The 20,680-nt window shown below is 52.7% G+C and overlaps 8 protein-coding genes across 8 annotated transcripts; 2 read left to right on the top strand and 6 right to left on the bottom strand.

Annotated features, from left to right (window-relative positions):
- Positions 1–190: 190 nt before the first annotated feature.
- On the bottom strand, positions 191–2,222 carry SMAC4_07498 (uncharacterized protein). The gene has a single exon (XM_003345462.2). The coding sequence runs from the start codon at positions 1,922–1,924 to the stop codon at positions 836–838; it is 1,089 nt and encodes a 362-aa protein (XP_003345510.1). The 5' UTR covers positions 1,925–2,222; the 3' UTR covers positions 191–835.
- Positions 2,223–2,438: 216 nt separating this feature from the next.
- On the bottom strand, positions 2,439–4,644 carry SMAC4_07497 (uncharacterized protein; the record flags this gene model as incomplete). The annotated part of the gene is made up of 2 exons (XM_003345461.2): positions 2,439–3,585; positions 3,648–4,644. The coding sequence occupies 2 exons, from the start codon at positions 4,642–4,644 to the stop codon at positions 2,672–2,674; spliced, it is 1,911 nt and encodes a 636-aa protein (XP_003345509.1). The 3' UTR covers positions 2,439–2,671.
- Positions 4,645–7,249: 2,605 nt separating this feature from the next.
- SMAC4_07496 (uncharacterized protein) lies at positions 7,250–7,906 on the top strand (the record flags this gene model as incomplete). Its single annotated transcript, XM_003345460.1, has 1 exon — positions 7,250–7,906. The coding sequence occupies one exon, from the start codon at positions 7,250–7,252 to the stop codon at positions 7,904–7,906; it is 657 nt and encodes a 218-aa protein (XP_003345508.1).
- Positions 7,907–9,962: 2,056 nt separating this feature from the next.
- SMAC4_07495 (uncharacterized protein) lies at positions 9,963–11,527 on the top strand. The gene has a single exon (XM_003345459.2). The coding sequence runs from the start codon at positions 9,966–9,968 to the stop codon at positions 11,463–11,465; it is 1,500 nt and encodes a 499-aa protein (XP_003345507.1). The 5' UTR covers positions 9,963–9,965; the 3' UTR covers positions 11,466–11,527.
- A 97-nt stretch (positions 11,528–11,624) lies between these two features.
- SMAC4_07494 (uncharacterized protein) lies at positions 11,625–12,512 on the bottom strand (the record flags this gene model as incomplete). Its single annotated transcript, XM_066090635.1, has 1 exon — positions 11,625–12,512. One exon carries the CDS (start codon positions 12,510–12,512, stop codon positions 11,625–11,627), a length of 888 nt encoding a protein of 295 aa, XP_065947424.1.
- A 419-nt stretch (positions 12,513–12,931) lies between these two features.
- Positions 12,932–13,913, bottom strand: SMAC4_07493 (uncharacterized protein; the record flags this gene model as incomplete). Its single annotated transcript, XM_003345457.2, has 2 exons — positions 13,562–13,913; positions 12,932–13,376 (listed from the first exon to the last, which is right to left on the bottom strand). Exons 1-2 carry the CDS (start codon positions 13,879–13,881, stop codon positions 12,932–12,934), a joined length of 765 nt encoding a protein of 254 aa, XP_003345505.1. The 5' UTR covers positions 13,882–13,913.
- A 1,512-nt stretch (positions 13,914–15,425) lies between these two features.
- On the bottom strand, positions 15,426–15,696 carry SMAC4_07492 (uncharacterized protein; the record flags this gene model as incomplete). The annotated part of the gene is made up of 2 exons (XM_003345456.1): positions 15,426–15,502; positions 15,570–15,696. The coding sequence occupies 2 exons, from the start codon at positions 15,694–15,696 to the stop codon at positions 15,426–15,428; spliced, it is 204 nt and encodes a 67-aa protein (XP_003345504.1).
- A 3,783-nt stretch (positions 15,697–19,479) lies between these two features.
- Positions 19,480–20,494, bottom strand: SMAC4_07490 (uncharacterized protein; the record flags this gene model as incomplete). Its single annotated transcript, XM_003345455.2, has 4 exons — positions 19,480–19,817; positions 19,922–20,155; positions 20,289–20,357; positions 20,440–20,494. 4 exons carry the CDS (start codon positions 20,492–20,494, stop codon positions 19,774–19,776), a joined length of 402 nt encoding a protein of 133 aa, XP_003345503.1. The 3' UTR covers positions 19,480–19,773.
- Between the last annotated feature and the right edge of the window lie 186 nt (positions 20,495–20,680).

The raw sequence follows: 20,680 nt of genomic DNA, 5'->3' as shown, positions 1-20,680 counted from the left end.
GTATTTGGAAGAAGAAAAGAGAACCACTGAACAGCAGCGTATGATGAACAGGGACTAGTTGCGAGCATGAACAGATGGACATCTGGGCCGGAGCGATGGGCATGAAAACATTCGGTAGGTAGTGTGCGATGTATCTTGGAAGAAAGCGCGCAAGATCGGATTGTAATCAAGAGAGTTGCCAAAAGTTGCATCAAAGTGAAACGAGAAGAAGAGTGGATGACTACCTACTGTAGACCATCACGGCCTGGTCTGAAAGAAAGAAAAGAGACCCAGAAAGTGCCTCGAGAAAAAGGTCTGTAGATCCGGGGGGACGACTTTCACAACCCAGTAACCCATTGGATCGATACGAAGTCGCTCCTGCCCCGAAGTAATTGTACTTGAACGCTACTTCCTATGAAGAGAACTACTGCCAAGTACCTTCCCTCGCAAGCCCAGAACAAACAAATATCCACCTCCCGTCTGTTCCCACTCATCAATGACAGATAGAGGAAATCGCCGTTGATGATGAACACAGAAAGGAATGGCCCATGGCCCCGACGAGAGAAAGTACCTAGACAACCGGCGTGCCAAAGGAATGGAACATTGGGAGGAGACACAAGGCAGGAAAAACACCTCTCAGGCTGTTTTTCTCTCGCACAGCAGAAAGCCAAGGCCTCCTCTCATAACCGCCCTGCGTGGACCAAGATTTTTCTGTCGAAGAAGCGCCCATTTGGCTCCCATTTCTCCCGATAATCTCCTGATTTGACTTCACTTGTGGCTCCTTCCCCTCTCCAATTTCCCAATCTGCACCCCTCAAGTTCCTCCAAAGGAAGAATCAACCTTCAACCCTCAACCCTCATTCCTCAACCTCCACCCCCTTCAACTCCCCCTCCGTCCACTCCCACAACCTCCTCCCCAGCTCCTCGTCCTTCGCCCACCCACTTTCCCCCACCCGTTTCCCCACAGGCAAGAAATACCCACACCTCCCCTTCCCCCCTTCCTTACCACTAGGGTCAGCAGCCTGCACCACCACCTGCTCCCTGGGAGCCGTCGCCGCCCAAACCTGATTCTTCGCTCCATCCTCCACCGTCGACAAGAAAAACTTGAGCACGCCCGTCGCCGCCCAGCCCACCCAGCCGCTATCGCGGAACGGATGGAAAAGCCGCGTGTTGACCGCGCCCGGGTGCAGCGTCAGAATCGTCAATTCATCGGGGTAGTGAGCGGCCAGTTGTTTTCCAAACAAAATGTTGGCGAGCTTGGATTGTCCGTAGCGTTGCCAGGTTAGGATGGAGGATTGGTTACTCTTCAAAGTGTCGAAGTTGATGCCAGATAAAGGTGTGAAGCGGTGGCCTTCAGACGAGAGGATGACCACGCGGACGTCGGGGGTGATGGGCGGGGAACCATCTGCCGGTCGCGGGAGGTCATTCCCTGTTGCGCTGCGTGCGGTTTTGAGAAGCAAGGGGAGCAAAAGCTTGGTGAGTAATGCGTGACCGAGGTGGTTAGTCCCGAACTGGATCTCGTAGCCTTCGGCTGTGACGCCGGTGGCGGTGGCCATGATGCCGGCGTTGAGCATGAGGATGTCGAGGCGGTCGCTTTCCTTGAGGACGACGCGCGCGGCAGATTTGATGGAGGCGAAGGAGGTTAGGTCGAGTTCGAGAGGTTTGATGATGGAGGAGGCGTCGAAGTCGGGGTTGACGCCGGAGGCCTGGACGGCGGCGGAGATATCGTCGATGGCGGATTGGGCGCGCTCGAGGGAGCGGGAGCAGAGCCAGATGCGCGAAGGGAGAGAGGACGCGGGCTGGCGGACGAATTCCAGGATGGATTGCTTGCCCAGGCCGGCATTTCCGCCCGTTACAAGAATGGTTTTGCCATGGATCGCAGAGGACGGGATGTCGGTACGGGGGTTGAAGGACCTGCCTCCTGAGAGGAAGGGTATGTAGTTCATTGCTGTGGTTCAGGCTGTGAAAACGTGTTCTGCGAGTGTGTTCTGTGGTGAGATCAAGTTCGTGGTGTTGTGGGAGCTAAGGGTTGATATCCGGTGGATGTTTCTTGTTTATGTCGGTATGTGACGTTCGGGGATTTGTCATGATGCTATCAAACGATATGCGAGGTGGTCCGGGCACCTGACCATTTCCGTCGCCGGGTCGGATCGGAGATAAGAAAACAGCAATGACCAGACCGGAGCGGATATGAATGCTGCGGATCAATGCCGATACTGCTTCTCCGACATTTCGGAAGAGCAGTCAAGGAAGTGGGAGGGAAGGAAAACGCTCCCGACATATCGTTCAATAATACATCCATGACTGCGTGGCGTTGAAAGCAACGTTATTGGTGATGTCAGCACTGTCTGCGTAGCGGGCGGTCAGGAACAGGGTAACATCCTGCAGTTGACCCTAACCCTGATACAACCACTCATTGTCTCTTCGAAAGCACCCCGTCGGTCATAGTCATGCTCTCCGAGGACTGGAAATTAATATTATCTATCTCTGACAGGTATCTCTACAAAATAAGCATAAAACAAGCCTGATACTGATGAATAAGAACCAACAAGGAAAGTCTAAACACCATGCAAGCACCTTTTGGTATCTCCTCTAGACGACCCGTAACGCCGTGAAATGCATCATCAAACATACCATAACCCTGTCAATGCAGGACCCCAGCATCACATCATCCATCATCATTCATCAACCTCTCAGTCGTAAACACTCGGTCTCGACCACTTCGACCTCCTCCGAATCCTCTTTCCATAGACGAAAAACACAAACGGAACAGGTATCAACAAAGCCGCAAACCCGCCGGTAATCGACGATCCGGGGCCGACACCAATGTTGTGGAACATGGGTCCGACAACCAAGGGAAACGCACACGCAAAGCACGAGCGCAGGAACGTGTTCGCGGCCACTGCCGAGGCCGAATATCTCGTAAATGTGTCGACCAAGTAGTTCAGCGCCGCCTGGAAGATCATGAAGAATCCCGATCCAAGACAAACCAGACCGATACAGGGCACGATCCAGTGGATGTCCTTCGGCGCAGTCCAACCGAGCATGAACTGTCCACCTGAAAATATGACGGAGCCAACCATCATAGGCGGTAGACGGCGCTCAGGAACGGCGCGATTGCCAGCGGCGCGGTAAGCCTTGTTGTACAGGAACTGGTTATAGACGTTCGCGCCGCAACCGATCATGGCACCAAGGAAGATGCACAAGAACGGCAGAGTAGCAACAAGCTGCTTCCAACCGCGCACCTCGCCGAAGATGATGGGGATTGCGCCCAACTGCATGTACAGGATACCGTAGCAGAAGCTAGCGTAGAGGGCGACGAGGAAGCAGATGGGCGTGCAGAGGAGCTGGACAGGGCGGAACAAGAACTTTTGGGCGAGCTCGGAGAAGCTGACATCCCATTCCTCAAACTTAGCGTGGAGCGCCCAATTGCCGGTTTCCATGCGCAGACGCTGCGCCTTGTTGACGAGCAGGCGCGGAGGGTAGGATTCGTCAATGAAGATCATGCCGAGGACGAGAACGAAGGCTTGGAGAATGCCAGTGAGGTAGAGTGTCCAGCGCCAGCCAAGACTGGGTTGAATGGCAACTGCCGCTGAGACAACGGGGCCTTTAAAGATGGGATGCGCGGTTAGCTTCCAGGCGAGGAACAGGACCAAGAGATGGACATACCGATAGCTGGGCCGCCAACAACTGCCATGGCATATCCCGCCATAGCGATACCTCTTTCCGCAGGCGAGAACAAGTCTCCCAGCACACCACCGGTGTTGGTCACAGGGGCCGAAGCAAAGAAGGCACCGAAAAAGCGAGTGATCATTAAAGTCTGATAGTCCTTCGCAGTAGCACTACCGAAGCTGAAGCAAATGGCAAAGAACATGGGCACGAAGACGGCCACTCTCCTCCCGAAAACCTCACTCAACGGCGCCCACAGAAGGGGGCCGATACCAAAACCAACCAAGAAGATGGAAGTGCCCAGGACCGCTACTTGGTGGCCAACATGGAACTCTTTTGACACCAGTGCAGTACCGGCCGAGTAACTGGAGGAAGCCCAGCTGGCACTCATGGTGATCAAGCCGTAAAGTAGCGTGGTAATGACCTTCTTCTTCATGGGCCAGTTCATGGGCCGGTAGGGGTCGTCGGGGCCATCAAAGTCGACGATGACATCCTTCCCAGTCGGGGTGTGCGCTAGCGGGTGGGTGAACTCTTGACGGGCGGTAGGACGAGATCGCAGGCGCGAGAGGACGGTGTCACGACGAGAAACTGTCTTTGCAAGGTCAAGTCTGCCAGTAGTGTTGGCGCACTCTGGTCCTTCCTTGGTGCTGGGTCTGATGCTTCTGTTAGTGCGACTGCGTGTCAGGCGGATGTCTCGGCTGGTGATGCGGTGGCCGTCATAGTCGTCGTTATCTTCGTCGCTGTCCTTCTCGGTGTCATATTCGTCATCGCTGCTGGAAGTGGTATTCATATGGCTGTTGGTGTGGCTGCGCGACATCGGCGAGTGATCTTCAGGGTCGTCGAGATGGCCCAAGTGCTCCGGCCTGTTGGTGTCGAGGCGCTCATCCTGTTTCTCGGAAATCGACGGCGCAAGTGGTGGCTGTGGTGGTTCATGCATCTGTTCCTGCTGCTTCTCGGTTGCAGCAGCATCAACCGGTTTCGGATCCGACGGCGACATGGCGACTCGTGTTGGAGGGAAACCGTGACCAAGTCCGGAAATTTCGTTTTTTCACAAACGGAGGAGTTCTTCCCATCCCAAAGAAAGTGCGATGGGACGAGACTTCCTTTTTAATCCGAATTCTGTTTTGTTGCTCCTTCCATGTTGGCATGGGTCATTTCGAGGGTGGCATCCGCCAGTGGGGCGGTTCAGGGAAAGGTTAGCCGACGTCATAGGCCGGATTGGCTGATGGACGGCGATTTGCAATAATTGGCAAGGGCAACTGACTGAATTGACTAAGATCTTTTCAGGAGAAGGAAGGTGCGGTGAGTCGTTGACGGATGTAATGGCTCTCCTGTCGTTCTGGATTTGTCACGAGCACATGTCCGGTCCACTGGAACGCTGCCTGATCAGTCATATTTGCTCTTTTTGCGAAGACAGTTGTCCGGGAATATCGCGGACGATTTGATATCTTTCATTGATAACAAGTTTCGGGCTTTAAAAATGCTTTGTTTGTTCTCAGAACAGTGGTGGGGCCGAGCCGTTTATCGGCCAAGTCCCGCTGTGGCCACTGGTTCCCCGGTCCCGTATCGGCTGCCCTGACATGGTACTGTATCCCGTCCGGTTCAGGTACGGAGCGTCATCGGCAAGACAACTTCGACAGGGCTTTTGAGGATTCTTAGGTGTTGGAGACATGCAAAATGATTACGGCTGAAGCTGAGATTCAGGAACTTGACTCGAGGACATTTGACAACTGCATTGTTCAATTCAATTGACAATGTTCTGGAAGTGAGGAAAGAACGGCGGTCAACTCCACTGGAAGCAAGTCACCGGGTGGGTCGCGGATAACGGCAAGTGGACCTGGGTGTGGCTGCAAACGAATTGGGAAACTGCAGATCTTTGGATTTGGAACAATTCGCACTTCCCCAACTTTTTTCTGGAAAACCTTAACATCGCTCTGCATGATCCTGAAGAATGAAATGTTAAGAAGGTGAGCGGTCACATGATCTCGCTTTCACATCGTGTTGAATCACCACCTTGGTCGGTTCTGCCCTATTCCGCGCGTCTCAAGACTTCCACTTAACGCCCGGCCCAGGCGAGCTAGTATCGGCCATGCCATTGCTGGATCACATTTCCGGCGAGGGCATCAACCAGCTTAACACGGATGTGGATTTTCTCATCCACATTTTTGAGCATCGCCATCCACGACTTCTCTCCTAATTTCATCATCTTCTTCGACGGGCAACCGGGCTCCATGATTGATTGAGATCCAGATTTCCACTTGTCTGATCGAGTTGGTCCGGTTGTAGGTAGGTAGTCTTTGCCTCCGGCCATGTCCTTCTTCCCCATCTTTGCGAGATTCAATCAGTTAGGCGGGTAGGAATGTCTCCTGCCCGTCTACAGTTGCTCATTTTGGGTCAATGAGAGGAAAGACTTCTCCCAAAGACCACGTCGACATCAACCTCCGCAGGTAGGCACAACGTGCCCCTTATCTTGCCTGTGTGTCATGACCGAACCCTCAGACAGGTATAAGAGTCCGGCCATCCCCCACTGTTTCGAGCATCTGAAAAGTTCCACCATCCAATATATTGTTTCATATCTATCTATCACACATCATCATCTCATGTTTTGACATCTCCTGATATATCATCAACCCTTCCATGGCTCGAGTTCTCTAAACTCTCAACTAGCCGATCAGCGTTGTTCTTCACTTGATTATACCATCCAATCCATCACCATGGGCCTCATTTGCATTCTCGCTTTTTCTTTTCACCACCGACATGCGAACCTTCGACGTGGACATCTACCTGGATGGTCTTGTGACGATCCTGCGGTACACGGTACCGCTTGGGCTGACTGAAAGCAAGTTGCCTGTTGCTCTCCAAGGTTCGTGCTGGAGTGGTCGTGGTCCGTTTTGCCCAATGAGAACAAACATGCACTAACTAACGGCGGCATCAGGAGCAAGCCTCTATCCCCGATTTCTTTAGGAAATCATCGTCTCGACTGGAACGTGGATACGGGGGACGCCATGACTGGAATCTGCTCCTGGTGCCCCACAATCCGAGTCTACCACTCCATGATCCAGCTCATGTGGCTCAAATTCATGGAGTGGGCCGACAAGTATGGACAAGGAGAACTTTATCGAACCGTCATTCTTGGCTTTTCTCGGCGGCTTTGGAAGAGCTGATGGCTTTGCGGAGGAGGTCAAGGACACAATTGGAACATCAGAATGGGAGTTTGACATCTCAGGCAGAGAGAAACATGTAAAGACAAGAGGAGGAGGAAGTGAAAGAGCTAGAAGGACAAGTAACGAGACGCATTGTGCATGATTTGAATAGGGTGGTTGAGGTTCTGACGAGGGTCCAGCAAGATGGCGATACTACTGCGTTAGCGAGCAGGGCCGCTGATGAAAGAAGGTCGGGGTTGGAGAGGGTGACAGAGAGGGGAGAGCATCCGGCAAGTTCTTTCTTTTGCCCCACTGTCAACCCTTTTACTGTGTGAGATGTCCCGCTTCCGACCTTGGTTGCTTATCGTTTCTCCTTCTTCCAGGTCATCCGCTTCAAATCCGTCTTCGATCTGAGAAACTACGAAAGTTTCTTTGTGCAAGAGTGATGGACTCGACAACATGGACAACATGTCCCCCATTAGGGTCATCGCCAACGAGACAACCCCAGAGGAGGGAGTTGGCGACTTTGCGGCATTTCAGGCCCTGAGCGCCACGAACATCCGGTGCACTACAAGCACCCCGACGACTGGACCAGAGACCAGTCCTACACCCAGTCCGAACTCCTCCAAATACCCACACAAAGTCGGCCACCGGGGCTACGTTTGCCTTCCCGCAAATGTAGCCTTGAAAGTCTGTCAAAATATTGTCCAGTATCACCGCACGGGCACCTATCCGCCTCAGCATACCGTCTGTCTACAATGGCCTCCAGCGCGGTTAATTGCAAGACTTTCTTCTTGCTCAAGTCAGATCATGAAGCTTCATTTCCCTTCGACGTTTAAAGTTAAGCATCTCATGAAGCATGCCATCAAGCAGTACAACAGCGGTGTGTTGACCCCCAACGATCCGGGTGCGGCCGAAATCCTCCAGGGGGGGCAACTGCTTCAACAACTCGAAAGAGCTACCATTATCGCGGCTACATTCCCGCCCGTATCCTGCGCTCTTTGCTCGAGCGTCCCGGCTCCGCACAACATTCTCAACTCCAAACCATCAGTCTTTCCCTTGACGAGTTCATCCGTCGTCATCCCTCGCGCCGCTCGGGATAATAATCCTCACTGAGACGGGCTCGGACCTGGGATCTAGCTGAGGGACAAAGACAACGGAGAATCGCCGTGACTGGTGTTGTCATCCTTGTTGCGCTTGAGCCGTATGCGAAGGGAGAAACGCGAGGTGCTCGATGGCCCGCATCAAGGAAGAACAGGGCATCAAGAACTGCCCAACTTGCACGACGATCCTCGTCAAAGATGAAGGGTGCAACCACGTCACTTGTGCTATGTGCGATACCCACATGTGCTGGAAGTGCTTGGAGGTATCCACAGGTATCAATGCCATGGATCGCGTGTATAGGCATTTGAATGCGGAACATGGCGGGATCGATGACTATCCCCCCGGGGCCTCCACCACTTCAGTGGCTCTATCGAGGATCCTGACCTCCAGCTCGCCGGTTTCTTTTACCCTGGCATGAAACTCTGCCTCGGGACTGCCGGGAGGCTTGTTCAGCCAGACAGGCCATTTGGCATCCGGTACCCGCACATGTTACGCCGTCTCTTGCTCCGGTCCTGCTATTCCTTCTTCCAACACCATTATTTCTCCCATCCCTAATTTCTTCGCTGCCCCTCAATGGGAATTCAGACAGGGGGGGCTCTGCCCGCTGACAAGAAAAAGGAAACATTACTGTCAAACTTGGACGACTGGGCCTGACCTTTCGTGCCAATCACCGAGGACTTCTAGAAAGCAGGGAATTGCGCTCCGAGATTAACCCCAATCAAGACGCTGGGACTCTTTATGGATTCCTGAGCAAGATATGTCTTTGCGACCTCAAAGATCGAGATGGCTTCAGCGGCGTTTCTCCCGGTTTGACCGGTAATGCCGTCCCTTCTGCCATCTCCGTTGGTTAGCATCGACCGTTTGAGGGGGCTTGGATTATGTAACCGGGAGCTCCAAGAGGAAGAATACCGGGGCGGGTTTCGTGCCTCATACGCTCATCTGCAAAGATTTGGCATCCTGGTCCACACAAGGGAAACAACGTCGACATGGCCGACTCCCGGAAGTGTCGGCGGGGAATCAATTACGAGAGACTTTGGAAATGGCTATTATATGGGGCGAACTTCTTGCGTCAACGCGCTTCACACTGCCGGTATATCGATGATATTTCACTGAGAGTGCTGGAGAAATCCACACACCAATACTTCCCCCGAGTACATTCATGTTCGAGCCCAAACTCGAGCTCTTCAACTGTCGACGGTGGCTCCAGCCCTCCCACTGCCAACGTTAACTTCAGTCCACCGTCGGATGGGGAGATCAAGGACAATTATCAAGGTAGAAATTGTCGATCCAACGCACCGTCTCGGAGTAACAGCCTGGTGGAATGGGCACGAGAGCAGGCGAAGGCCGGTGATCTTTGATCAGCTCTTCGCTCACCCCTATGGCCATCCCATTTATTGGGGACGTCAAGTCCTCGGAGACTCGTTCTCCACGTTGACTATTGCCTTCATAAAAGTTATTTTGTCCGTCTTTGTCCTCGGCAATATTCTTGCTGCGGCGATGTCGTCTCGCAGTTTCATCCCTGTCGTCGTTGCCGGAAGGCCTCAGCGCAGTAGTCTGATCAAAATCATGTTGTCTGTCTTCGTCATGAAACGACATTAACACGCTAAATGGATGCTTCATTCGCATTGAATATACAACGAGCGAGTGCCCAAAGTGGAAGGGTCTCTCTCTTGTTATCATAAAAAGGTGCCCAGACACAACTTGCCCATTGCTGTCCCCTAGAGGTAATGCTAGCGATCCCTTGCACAGTGATTGATGCCCTGTAATGCTTGTCCTTTCCCCCCAAAGTGATGCTGATAGATGAGCCTAAACTGTGCAGCCCCAGGGCAGTGGAGCACGGCCCATACCCACGTAGATAGTGGAGAGATAAAGGACGTGATGCGCTGACTAATATGGGCAGGGTGCTGCATGAATGCTGTCAGCTGCAACGGCGGGCTGCCTTGAAGCCACCAAGTGACAAGACTGGCGACATGCTGTAAAAGGCGAAACTTTCAAAGTTCACCCAAACCTCAAATCACTGGTTCAACAACACCACACGTCATATCAACACCGGCACCGAGGATTTCAAAAGATGGAGCCGCCATATAAAGAACGCTATGAGGCACTCTTGGACTGGGCTCATAATCACGGAGCAAGTTTGCACCCTTCGGTAGAGATCTACCAGGACGAAAAGACGGGGTTTTCTCTTCGCGTCAAGCCATCGGCTGCCGAATCGCTACACTCACCTTTCAAGGCCGTCACCTGCCCGACCTCCATCACACTTTCTTACCTCAACGCCCTCACTGACGGACCCATTACGCCGTATTTAACGCCACCAGCTCTCGACACTCAAAAACACGCATTTCCAGAGCGTTTCATGAACTCCCTCCCGCCACATGTCATCGGTCGCTTCTATCTGATCCAGCAGTACCTCAAGGGCAAATCCTCCCTTTGGGCACCCTACATCTCCACTTTGACCGACCCCAGTCAGCTCGACAAGTGGGCACTGCCTCCCTTCTGGACCGAGCATGACATCGAGCTGCTTAGGGGCACCAACGCCTACGTCGCCATCCAGGAGATCCAGGATAACGTCAAGTCCGAGTACAAACAGGCCCGCAAGATCCTCAAGCAGGAAGGATCCCCCGACTACCGCGCCTACACTCAGGTCCTCTACAACTGGGCCTACTGCATGTTCACCAGCCGCAGTTTCAGGCCTTCATTGATCCTCTCCGAGTCCGCGAGGGAGTACGTCGAACGGCTGCTGCCGGAGGGAGCAAAGATCGACGACTTCTCCATCCTGCAACCGCTGTATGATATTGGGAATCACTCCCCCGAGGCCGAGTATTCATGGAATCTCACTTCGGAGCCGAGCGCGTGCGAGCTGATCTGCCGGAATAGCTATGAGCCGGGTCAGCAGGTTTTCAACAACTACGGGAAGAAAACGAACAGCGAGTTGTTGCTGGGCTATGGCTTCGTCACCGAGAACAATGATTACATCCATGTGCGGAAGAGACAACAACAACAACAACAACAACAACAACAACAGGGCGATACTACTCAGGACAAGGGCGGCAAGCCACAGGACTTCTTGATCGCTCGCGACTCCTACTGGAAGCCCGACAGCTGTTCTTTCAAGAGTCGCATGGGAGACTTTACTCCCAACTTGCTACATTACCAGTTCGAAAACTGGGATGGCAGGCTCCTCAATGATATGGTGTCCATGATGGCTAACCCAAAGCAGTGGGAGTTGTTCCAGGCGTTGCCGACAGACCGCACCCTCCATGGCAGCAATGGCTCTCTTGAGGAGGAGCTGGACCCGTTGGTGGATATGCTAAAGGCTACGTTGGCGCAGAAAATCGAGAGGGACTTTGTCGAGTTCTCGTGCGGAGAGCCAAATGGGGGACAGGAATGGGAACCGGAAACAGAGCGACAGGACTTGGTCAAGAGGTACAGAAGTGGCTATGAGAAGGTGTTTGTGAACGTGCTGAGGGCATTTGGTTATACCGATGATGAGATAGAGGAGCTCAAGGCGGCAGCGCTGGAGGCGGAGGGAGACGAAGACGAGGATGAGGAGATGGAGGATGGGAACTGAGGTCGGTCACCCGCGATGTTAGAGTCCTTTACAACAGGCCACCAACCCAATCTCGCAAACAGAGAAGCACAACCACATCTGCACCGTGCTGCCCAACCGATACCTCGGATCGCCCTAGATCGCCATCGACCTGGCCACGCGTCATTCTCCCCCGCCTACCTACTCATCCGGATACCACGTCTTAACCGCATAAACAAACAAATGCTCCTCCTCCCACGCCTTTTCCGCATCCTCAGGCTTCAAGATCCCCGCCTCTACCGCCTTCGGCTTAAATTTCCTCGTCACCTCCCACTCGACTTCAAACCCTACCTCCCTAACCGCTTTCAACACCTTGTCCCGACTTAAACTCGACACAGTCACCGGCTTTCCCATCCACTCGATCACCTCCCCCTCGACATCCATCGGCACCGTCCCGAACACAAACAGCCCGCCCTCTCTCAACCACCAACACGCCTTCTTGATCACTTCCCGAATCTCCTTCTGCGTCTCAAACCCGGCCAGCAAGGAGAAATATGCCGTCACCGCGTGATACCCGGCCGGATCTCCCTCCTCCCAGCTCTCGCGCTTAGCCCTTAGCGCCTTCTCCTGCGCTTGAAAGAAGGGATCATCCCTCTCCGGCTCGAACTTACGCACATCCGCCTCCACGAACTCCGCCCTTCCATCGGGATACAATGAAGTGACGTTTTTCTTTGCAAACTCGACCATCGCCGGGCATAGGTCAATTCCCAGGACGGAATGGCCTGCTTCGGCGAGAGCAGAGCAGATGGGGCGGCCGGTGCCGCTGCCTATGTCGAGAATGTGTTTCCGCTGGAGGCGGGGAGGTAAAGCGTTATGGATCCAAGGGCGGGGGTGTGGCGGGAAGGTGTCGCGGTCGTCGAGCTTGGCGAGAAGCCAGTCAAGGGAGTTGTCGCGGGTGGGGAGGTCGGTGAAGGCTGTTTCGTAGGAGGGGCAGAGGGTTGTGAAGAGGGTGTTGTTGGAGAGTGGGGCGGTGGGTTGTTGATCTTGGGCTGGTGGTGTTGAAGGTGGTTGCTTGATGGTGGAAGACATGTTGGGTTGTTGCTGCTTGGGTGATGATATTTGTCAGGAGAGAGGAGTTTGCGACGTGAAGAGGATGATTTGCTGGGACCGGCGATGAGCATTGGTTCTGTTCCATTCTTATACGTTTACATCACTTATCGCTTCAGCTGAGAGCGGGGAACAAACGTCTACGATAACTGGTCGACAGCACAGCAGCAGTGCGACCACACCTTGGATACAACCCGCATGAAGGTACCTAACCTAGCTTGGAGGATCAACGCTGTGAGTCGCACAACAGTCTTCTTTTTGGACATCGAGACTAATCTGTTTATTACCTACCTCTAGGTATGATAGAGGTATTCTGCCTAGCTTCCTAGATAGAAACACCAAGACAGCCTCTTATCCTGCCCGACCCTCATCTCATGACACTCTCCCCGCTTCGCTTCGCTTTAGCAAGAAAACGGCCCCGACGAAATCGGGAAGCTCTGCGCCTGATACTCCCCGCCCTTATCACCCAGACACTCCGCCACGGTGACCAGCTTGAGGTTATTCTGCTTGGCCCAGTTGATCAGCCACGGCGTGAGGGTGTTGACGGTAGTCGCATACGTCTCGTGCATGAGAGGGATGTGACCGTTGCCGCCGGCGCCTGCCTGCGTGAACTTGGCCTGCGACTGCGCAGGCGTCTGGTTGTTCCAGTCGCCCGTGTCGATGTCGTCCGTGATCACCTTGTAGTTCATGGACTTGAGCACCGGCAGGATCTGCCCGCCCGTCTCGAGGTAGGGGGGACGCATGTACAATGGCTTCTTGCCGATTAGGTTGGCGAAGGCGGTTTCGACTTTGGTCATTTCCGTGGTGATTTGCGCGGCGGAGTAGGAGGACATGTGGGAGTGGGTCCTGGGTACTTGTTAGCTCTTCTGTAGTGTTTGGGAGTGGGTTGAGGGAGGTGAGGATTGGGAATATCAATGTTTGGGCTTGAACATGGCTGTCACAACTCCATGCCGGGGGCAAGGGTAGGGGGCAAGGGTAAGGGGCTCGGTAAACCCCACCACCACTACCACCACAACCACAACAGAACATACCAAGTGTGCGAGGCAAGCTGATGTCCACTAGCAAACGCCTTCTTCACAGCCGCAGCCTGGTTGTAGATGCATCCGTACAGGGTGCCGGTCCAGAAGAAGGTGGCCTTGGCACCGGCCTTATCCAGGATGTCGACCAGCTGGGAGGTGTACTGGTACGGGCCATCATCATAAGCCAGAGCGAGCATGCCGGGCTGGGCGCATTTGGTGATGACGACGCCCGGGTTGGGGGCGCGGGTCATGAGCTGGATGGGGTTGGGTGCCGGGGCGGCAAGCGCTGAGGTAGCCAGAAGGGCCGCGGTGATGAAAGTTTCGGCGAGCATTGTGTTGTGAGGATGTGTGTTCCGTGCCGGATGGGAAGAGAAGAAAGCAGAGGATGGAGAACAACAGAAAGAAATACAGAGATCAGAAGCAGGAAGAAAGTGACCTTCTTGTACTCGAACTCAGTCGAGTCAACTCCAGACAAGATCGACGTCCAAGGTGTTTACCCGGCTTGAGCCTCCAACCACCTACCGACCCATATTGCTTTTTTCCCAGTTCCCCAGTTCTTGGCACCTTCTAATTCCGTTCTAATCTTCCGAATGAAACACAAATCCTGGCACTGGCCAGCATCCATCTCAGAGAGGAACCTCATCAGATCATGGAAAAGCACACTAGGAGATCCCGATGCATATTCGCATGAGCCAATATCAGATAGACGAGCGCCAAGGCGGAGCCCAGTCTACCCCGGAGGGTGACATCGTTAGCAACACAACCCCGGATTTCCGTTGCATTTCGGAGGGGTTGCAGTACCGATATAGCCGGGATGAGAATTGCCGGTATTTTAGTGTGGCCAGGGGGGAATTAGACCACCGGGGACCAACATTTAGCCGCTTTGATGCGACTGGACATCAATCAATAGCTTCTGGAAGATCTGGATCTTTTCGAGAGGTCAGAGGACTCAAGGTGACGTTCGCATGGACGGAAGGAAGATTTGGTGGCGGTGTGTCAATTGGGGGAAGACAATGGGCATGACGTGGACGGAGTGGAGTTCACAGTAGTGGGCATGGAAGGAACAATGGAAAGAAAAATGGAATGGTGGGAAGCGTGTACTTTGTTTCATGCTTCACTAACGAACAGGTCAATCGGAGGTCTTCAAGCACATCCTTTGAGGGCTTGTCTTTTCCCAGGAAAGGATTGGAAATCTGAAAACACTGTACTCGGCATTCTACTGTGCAACCTACTCGACTCCATGATCCGGCTTCAAAACTTGGATTCGTCTTTGTCCAAAACACCTATCGCTCAATGTTATACCGGCTCGGTGATGCTTCCCGCTCGGGAGTTGACCTCAATTTACTGCTTTGTACACCATCAGTAACCTATTGGTACGAGTTCTAGCATCTTTAAGCAAGACTAGGAAAAGGAGTCGCTTACCTTCCAGTAGGCCAATCTGTGCCCGGTACTCGACCGGGCATGAAGTAACCGTAGCGAGCTCAATCGACTGAACGTCGCCCAGGCTTCATGTTCCGCGCATGCTGTGTTTAAGTCCATTTCCTGTTAAATGCATTAATTCTTGTCTCATAATATGATCACGTTCCCGCTTCGATGATCTTCCACAACTTCTGCTGCCTGACACGCTCGGAGCGTCTCGGCTCTGTAGGCTCTTCCTCGTCATAGACAGACAGCTTGGCTGGAAGAGAACCAATCGGGCAGTCTACAACCTACCAAATACCTCGTTCGGGGAAGAAGCGAGGAAGCGCCTACCTTGGACCTGCGTACGTAGTTCGTTCAAGTACAACAACCGATGGTGGTGCTCATAGCGCAGGGGGAACGTGACCAGCGATGTGCAGTACCATCCTCTCTTGATCTCTGTCTCTTTCTTGAGTTGTCAGCGACCGGCTTCTCCGCCCTCGATAGCCTTTTGGATCTCCCTGGAGGCCATCTCACGGTGTCTCTTGATGGATGCTGGACAATGGCCAATGGTTAGTAACTGGATCAGACAGGAGAGAGCTCTTTGGCTGGGTCAACATACCGCGATTCCTAATGTCCTCGAGGTTGTCAACGCGGTATTGATGTCTCGACCGCTCCAGCTCTGTCCTGGCTGTTTTCGCTTTCTTCTTGATGCTCCTTTGAGCGCGCATGGTCACGTTTGGTGCCATGGCTTAGTCGATAGAAGGGTAGACTGAGGGTGTCACTTCAGGTTGTTGTGTCTTGTCGACGCCGTTTATATTTACAACGCTTTGCAATGGTCGGGTCCTAGTGTCCTCGTTTCAAGGTTTGCTAGAGAAATTTAAGGGCCCAGAAGTGACTGGACTGGGTGCCTAGGAAAGGTTCACGACCCATATGGTCACATATTGAACCTTCATGCCGGGTTTGGTGGCGGCAAACTTGAACCTGAAGCCGCCATTCACTTCCCGGTGATGAAACGTTCGGACACATGGTCGCTTACTGTTCCCCTCTGTCAGCGTAGTCAAGGCTGCCAAGGTCATGATATCAACTATGAACCGATGTTTCTTGTCGCTAGAATGAACCGCCCTACCAGAGAGCTTATAGTAGTTGATGACCGAGTCCCAACCCCTTCCTACCCCTAAGTTTCACTCCTACTCCCGTCAGCGAAGCCGCTATCGCCTTCGCCCTCACTAGCCCTTCGACCGAACACAACCCAGGTTGCTATGAGTGACGCCATTCTTGGAGCTTCAGGCTGGAGCGACTAGCGCTCAAGCAAGCAAAGCAGGTTTAAGTTGCGTACCTTTTCTGTAGAAGATGAAGGTCAGCTCAGGAAGCTTGAAGGAAAACTGTGGATAAAGTGAAGTATGCTATGGAGGGGAACGTACCGTCGACTTGCTGGATGATTTCATAGCTCAAAATAATCTTCCTGACGACATCCTCGTTTTCGAACGTCGCGGGAGGACTGTCCTCGTGTTCAGTCCAGATGCTTATAGCCTCGTTTTTAAGCTCCTGCAGGTTGCTGAGGCTTTGGGCTTCGCTAACGAGCTCGCAAGCCGCCTCGTGGACACAAGCAAGTTAACCTTAAAGTGACACCTGGACGTCAGTGAGCTTGAACGATGAAATAGCAAACCTGAATTTGAAGAACAGAGGTAACTTACCAGCTGTAAGGGTTTTCGCACACTGGAGGGGCAGAAGACTGCGCGGTCGCCAGAGCGCGGTAGGCACCTCGTTGTTCTGAACTCGAGGACGAACGGGCGCCGCAATGTTGAGAGACGTGGTATCGTCTACCGGTATTTGCTGTTTGTCTACAGGCAAAGCTGCCATGGACAGGAGGATCGCGCTTGCCTCTTGCGCCTCCCGGGTCTCCATGTCAGTCATCTTCTACTCTTTCTTACTAGATTGTTGGTGAGTCAATATTTGATGGTGATGATGTGATTGTTGATGAGAAAGAGCGATCAAAGTTTGTGTGACCTTGGAGCGCAAGGGAGGAAAGTACGAGCGGCAAGTCAAGAAAAAGGGGGTGCCGGAAGGGTTCGACTGGCACTTGCTGTGGTGGGAAGACTGGACGTATTGGGACTTGAACGCACGTGCCGAAGATGAAGGAACGAATTCGAAGAGAAGAGGGGGAGTGCGCTAGCAATATTACGGTATATATGAGGTAGAGCATGGTATCAAGCCACGCCTGGACTTTTCATGACGCTAAAGTGTCGGGTTTTTTGTTCCATTCTATCTTCCAAGCTAGTCTAACTTCTGCTTTTGAGAAGAAGGACGACCGAAGAATCTCCTAGTGGTCTAGCTACGAGTCGAGTATGAGGATAGGTAATAGGACCAATATTCTTCATCCTTGGTCTCCCGAGCATTCTTTCAAGAACAAGCTTTGGATAGCAACAGATGCTGGGTCTTGCCCAACGCATCTTGTGTCTAGGTAGGTAAGCAGTACTCGCAATAGTTAGCACCAAACGTAACGAAGATTAGCTAGAAAGATGAACTTACAAGACGTCCTCAGGTATTGGTCTTGGACCGCACATTAGCGTCCAAGCCCCAGCCTGTCGTGTTTTCTTGGGACTAGATCAGGCATGGACTTCGGGCTCGACACTCTTTAATATCTGGAATGAAAATGATGATGGCTCTTTAGCAACCCGCGGTGAAGCGAATTACCTTAGTGATGCTTGGCATGCCCGTGAACATCAGCTTCCGCTTAGGCACAAGGACTGTACATGCAACTATGGTCAGCTTTCTGGTTCAATCAATGAAGTATTGGAACCGTGCTATTGGATTACATACCGCTCAGCTCCTTCTTCATCATTGTGAAAGCCGCGATCTCCATTTTAAGGCGGCTTTTCGACATCATCTTCGGCTTCTCCGGGTCCTGAAGGTCTTGCAGGACGCGATCAACGCCTTGCTTCAAGTTGTACAGACCGGCGATAGGCTGGTCTATCTTGGCCTTCTCGATGACCTTGAGGGCGGCTTTACGGAGTTCACGCCTCTGAGCAATGGCCCTCTTGGATGCCTTCTTCGAAACCCTGGGGTTGGGCTGCGTGGGGGTATTGGACTGCGCAGACGCGGCTAAAGGGGAGAACGTTAGTTAGTCGTCTCTTCTGACTAGCTACCGACCGAATGCTTTGTTGTGAATAATCCTTACCGCTGTGAACTGCGGGCTCAATCTCCATGCTTTCGCCAGGGGCAGAGCCATGGTCGCTCTGAACCTCAGGATGAGTCGCAGTCACCACACTGGCAGAAGCATCCGGCTCAGCAACTGCCTCCTGGTGGGCCACGGCCCAGAGCGACGCAAGAACGTCGATTGCGTCCGACTCTAGGCGCTCAAGGCGCTCAGCCTCAGCACTGGCCTGCATGGTTGTGATTCAGTTCCAGGCTACGTGTACGCAAATCGTCCTTGTTGTGCAGGTTGTGATGGGTTTTTGGGGGCTTCCAAATTGTCCTGGTGAAGACAACCAGATTGTTGGTTGAAAGGAAGAGAAAACTTTGGACAGAGGGAAGGGCAGGGCGCCGTTTTAAGGCACAGAAAAACCCAGGTTTACCGTCAGGTCCCCGTGGAGTGAAGCTGGTGACGCAGATTAAACCGTGAATGACCATGAGAAAGGTTTACTCGTTTGGTGGCTAAGGTTTGGAGGAGTTCGAACCTGAAGGTATTCACATGGTGAAGTGAGTCCCATGGTTGGAAATAACGAAAGGAGGAGGCCAATAGCCTGTAAAGGTGAGAATACTGAAAGTAGAGGAATCCCACAATGTCCTGCTCGTCGAATGTCAACCGGTCGAAGCGAAAAGGTCTGGCTACTGTTTATATAGCTTTTCTTATACCCCTTTCTTCGTGTCTTTTCTCCCCTGTGCTGCTACATGACGAGGTCACGAGTCACGACCGCCAACCAGGCCGGTCTGAACGCTCGAAAGTTCATTCCGGCAAGCGACGAGAACAAGAACAGAGACACGATCAAGGTGAGAATGAGCCATCCTGGATTGTACTAGGTTGCGAAATGGAAAATATAAAAAGGCCTCCTTTTGATTCAATGAAAGGACCGATTTCAGCCACGATGGGAACTTGCCTCACCAGTGCTGTCCCGCGGGCATCCACTCGGACACTCCTCGATGGTCGCACCACGGCTGGCCCCTTAAACATTATGTCATGCTCAAGAAGAAGGAGATTGACCGATAGTTGTGATCTAGCAGGAACAAAATTTTGAGGTTAGGGGAACGTGAATAAACGGACCCAACCTTTCGCGGTTCATCTCTCCGAATGCCTTCGTTTCTTCCCGTCATTGTTGTTGACATCCGGGAACCCCCTGCGTTGTGCATGCCCACCCAAATGCTGAACGCTATAACATTTGGGTTACAGTGGACATAAACGCTGTAGGAACGTCAAAAAACGCTGGTGGAAGGTACGAGGTGGAGACCTTGAAAGTGCGAGTGGAGTCCACACCTGACAAACTGACGAATCAGGGCATGAGATGAGGGCGTCCAAGCACAGAACACGGGACAGGCACTGAGGGAGACACGCTGTGATACAGTGGACAACCCCCTGTAGCTGATACCGGCCAGGGGCAATCACTTGACATCAGAAACGGAAGCGACAGCGGCATGGAAACATGAAAGACGGATATCAGAATTTCAGGACACTTGTTCCAGGAAAGCACACAAAAGCAGAAGAAAAAGACTGAGGACAAAAGAAGAGAGGAGAGGATTGAGGAGCAAAAAGAGAGAGGCCCAAGCAAGGAAAACTACCCCTGGCAGAAAGAAGAAAACTGAAATGACCTCCTAGAGGTACCACGACCTCAGTTGGGCTGAACACCCTCCTCCTCCAACTGTTGCTGATGCTCTAACCCAATACGTTAGTTAGCTTATGTACAAGTAAAGTAGGTACAACGACGATCAACAATCGCGGCCGCAGACAGGACCAAGGTGAAGGAAGTGACAACATACCCTTCAAAACAGCCATCATCTCATTCAGCAGCCCAACGGTGACTTCGAGCTGCTTATCCTGGAAACGAGTCCAACCCCAGAGGTAGTTGAAGTTGGAGACCAGCTTGGTGAGTGCCATCTCAATTGACGACGGGAAGGTGCCGTTCTCCAAGGCATCCTGGATGACGAAGCGCGCCTTGCGCGCGATCTTGGGACCGTCGGGGATGACGGTGCCGTTTTCCGTGATTTGGCGCGCTACATGTACGAGAAAGTGAAGGGGCAAAAGGTTAGTGGGAGGGACATGAAGTCGCAAGATGGTAGGACAAGCAAGTGTATGGGGCGAGGTGGCTTTTAGGTACGAAGTTGAGTGCGTCATGATATGACATACTGATCCGGTTGATCGGAATGATCCTGAATGCCATCGGCAGCAGGGTGTGGCGAGGCGCGGGAGCACGTCCTATGAGTAAGTAGCAGACAAAGGTTAGCGACCGCTCATTGCGTGGTGTTCTTGAGCGCAATGGGAGCTCAGGAAGACTTACTCGGTCCGGGGCGAAAGAGTGCACTTCTGGGTCCGGCCTCACGAGGGGTAGACATTTTGAAAGGAGTATGGCGGGCGGCGTGTTATTTGTGATGATGTGTGATTGTGAGTGAATGTCAAAAAGTCAACGAAGAACAAAGAGTGAATAAATACTGGAATCCAGAGGTGCTTTTTTGTGGGATGAGAAGGTCGGCTAGCGAAAGCTTGCGGTTTACTGGCAATCTTCACTGGTCTCCAGTTAT

This window comes from Sordaria macrospora, chromosome 6 (assembly GCF_033870435.1).
Source record: "Sordaria macrospora chromosome 6, complete sequence".
Taxonomy (NCBI): domain Eukaryota; kingdom Fungi; phylum Ascomycota; class Sordariomycetes; order Sordariales; family Sordariaceae; genus Sordaria; species Sordaria macrospora.
This window is presented reverse-complemented; position numbering and strand designations above follow the sequence as displayed.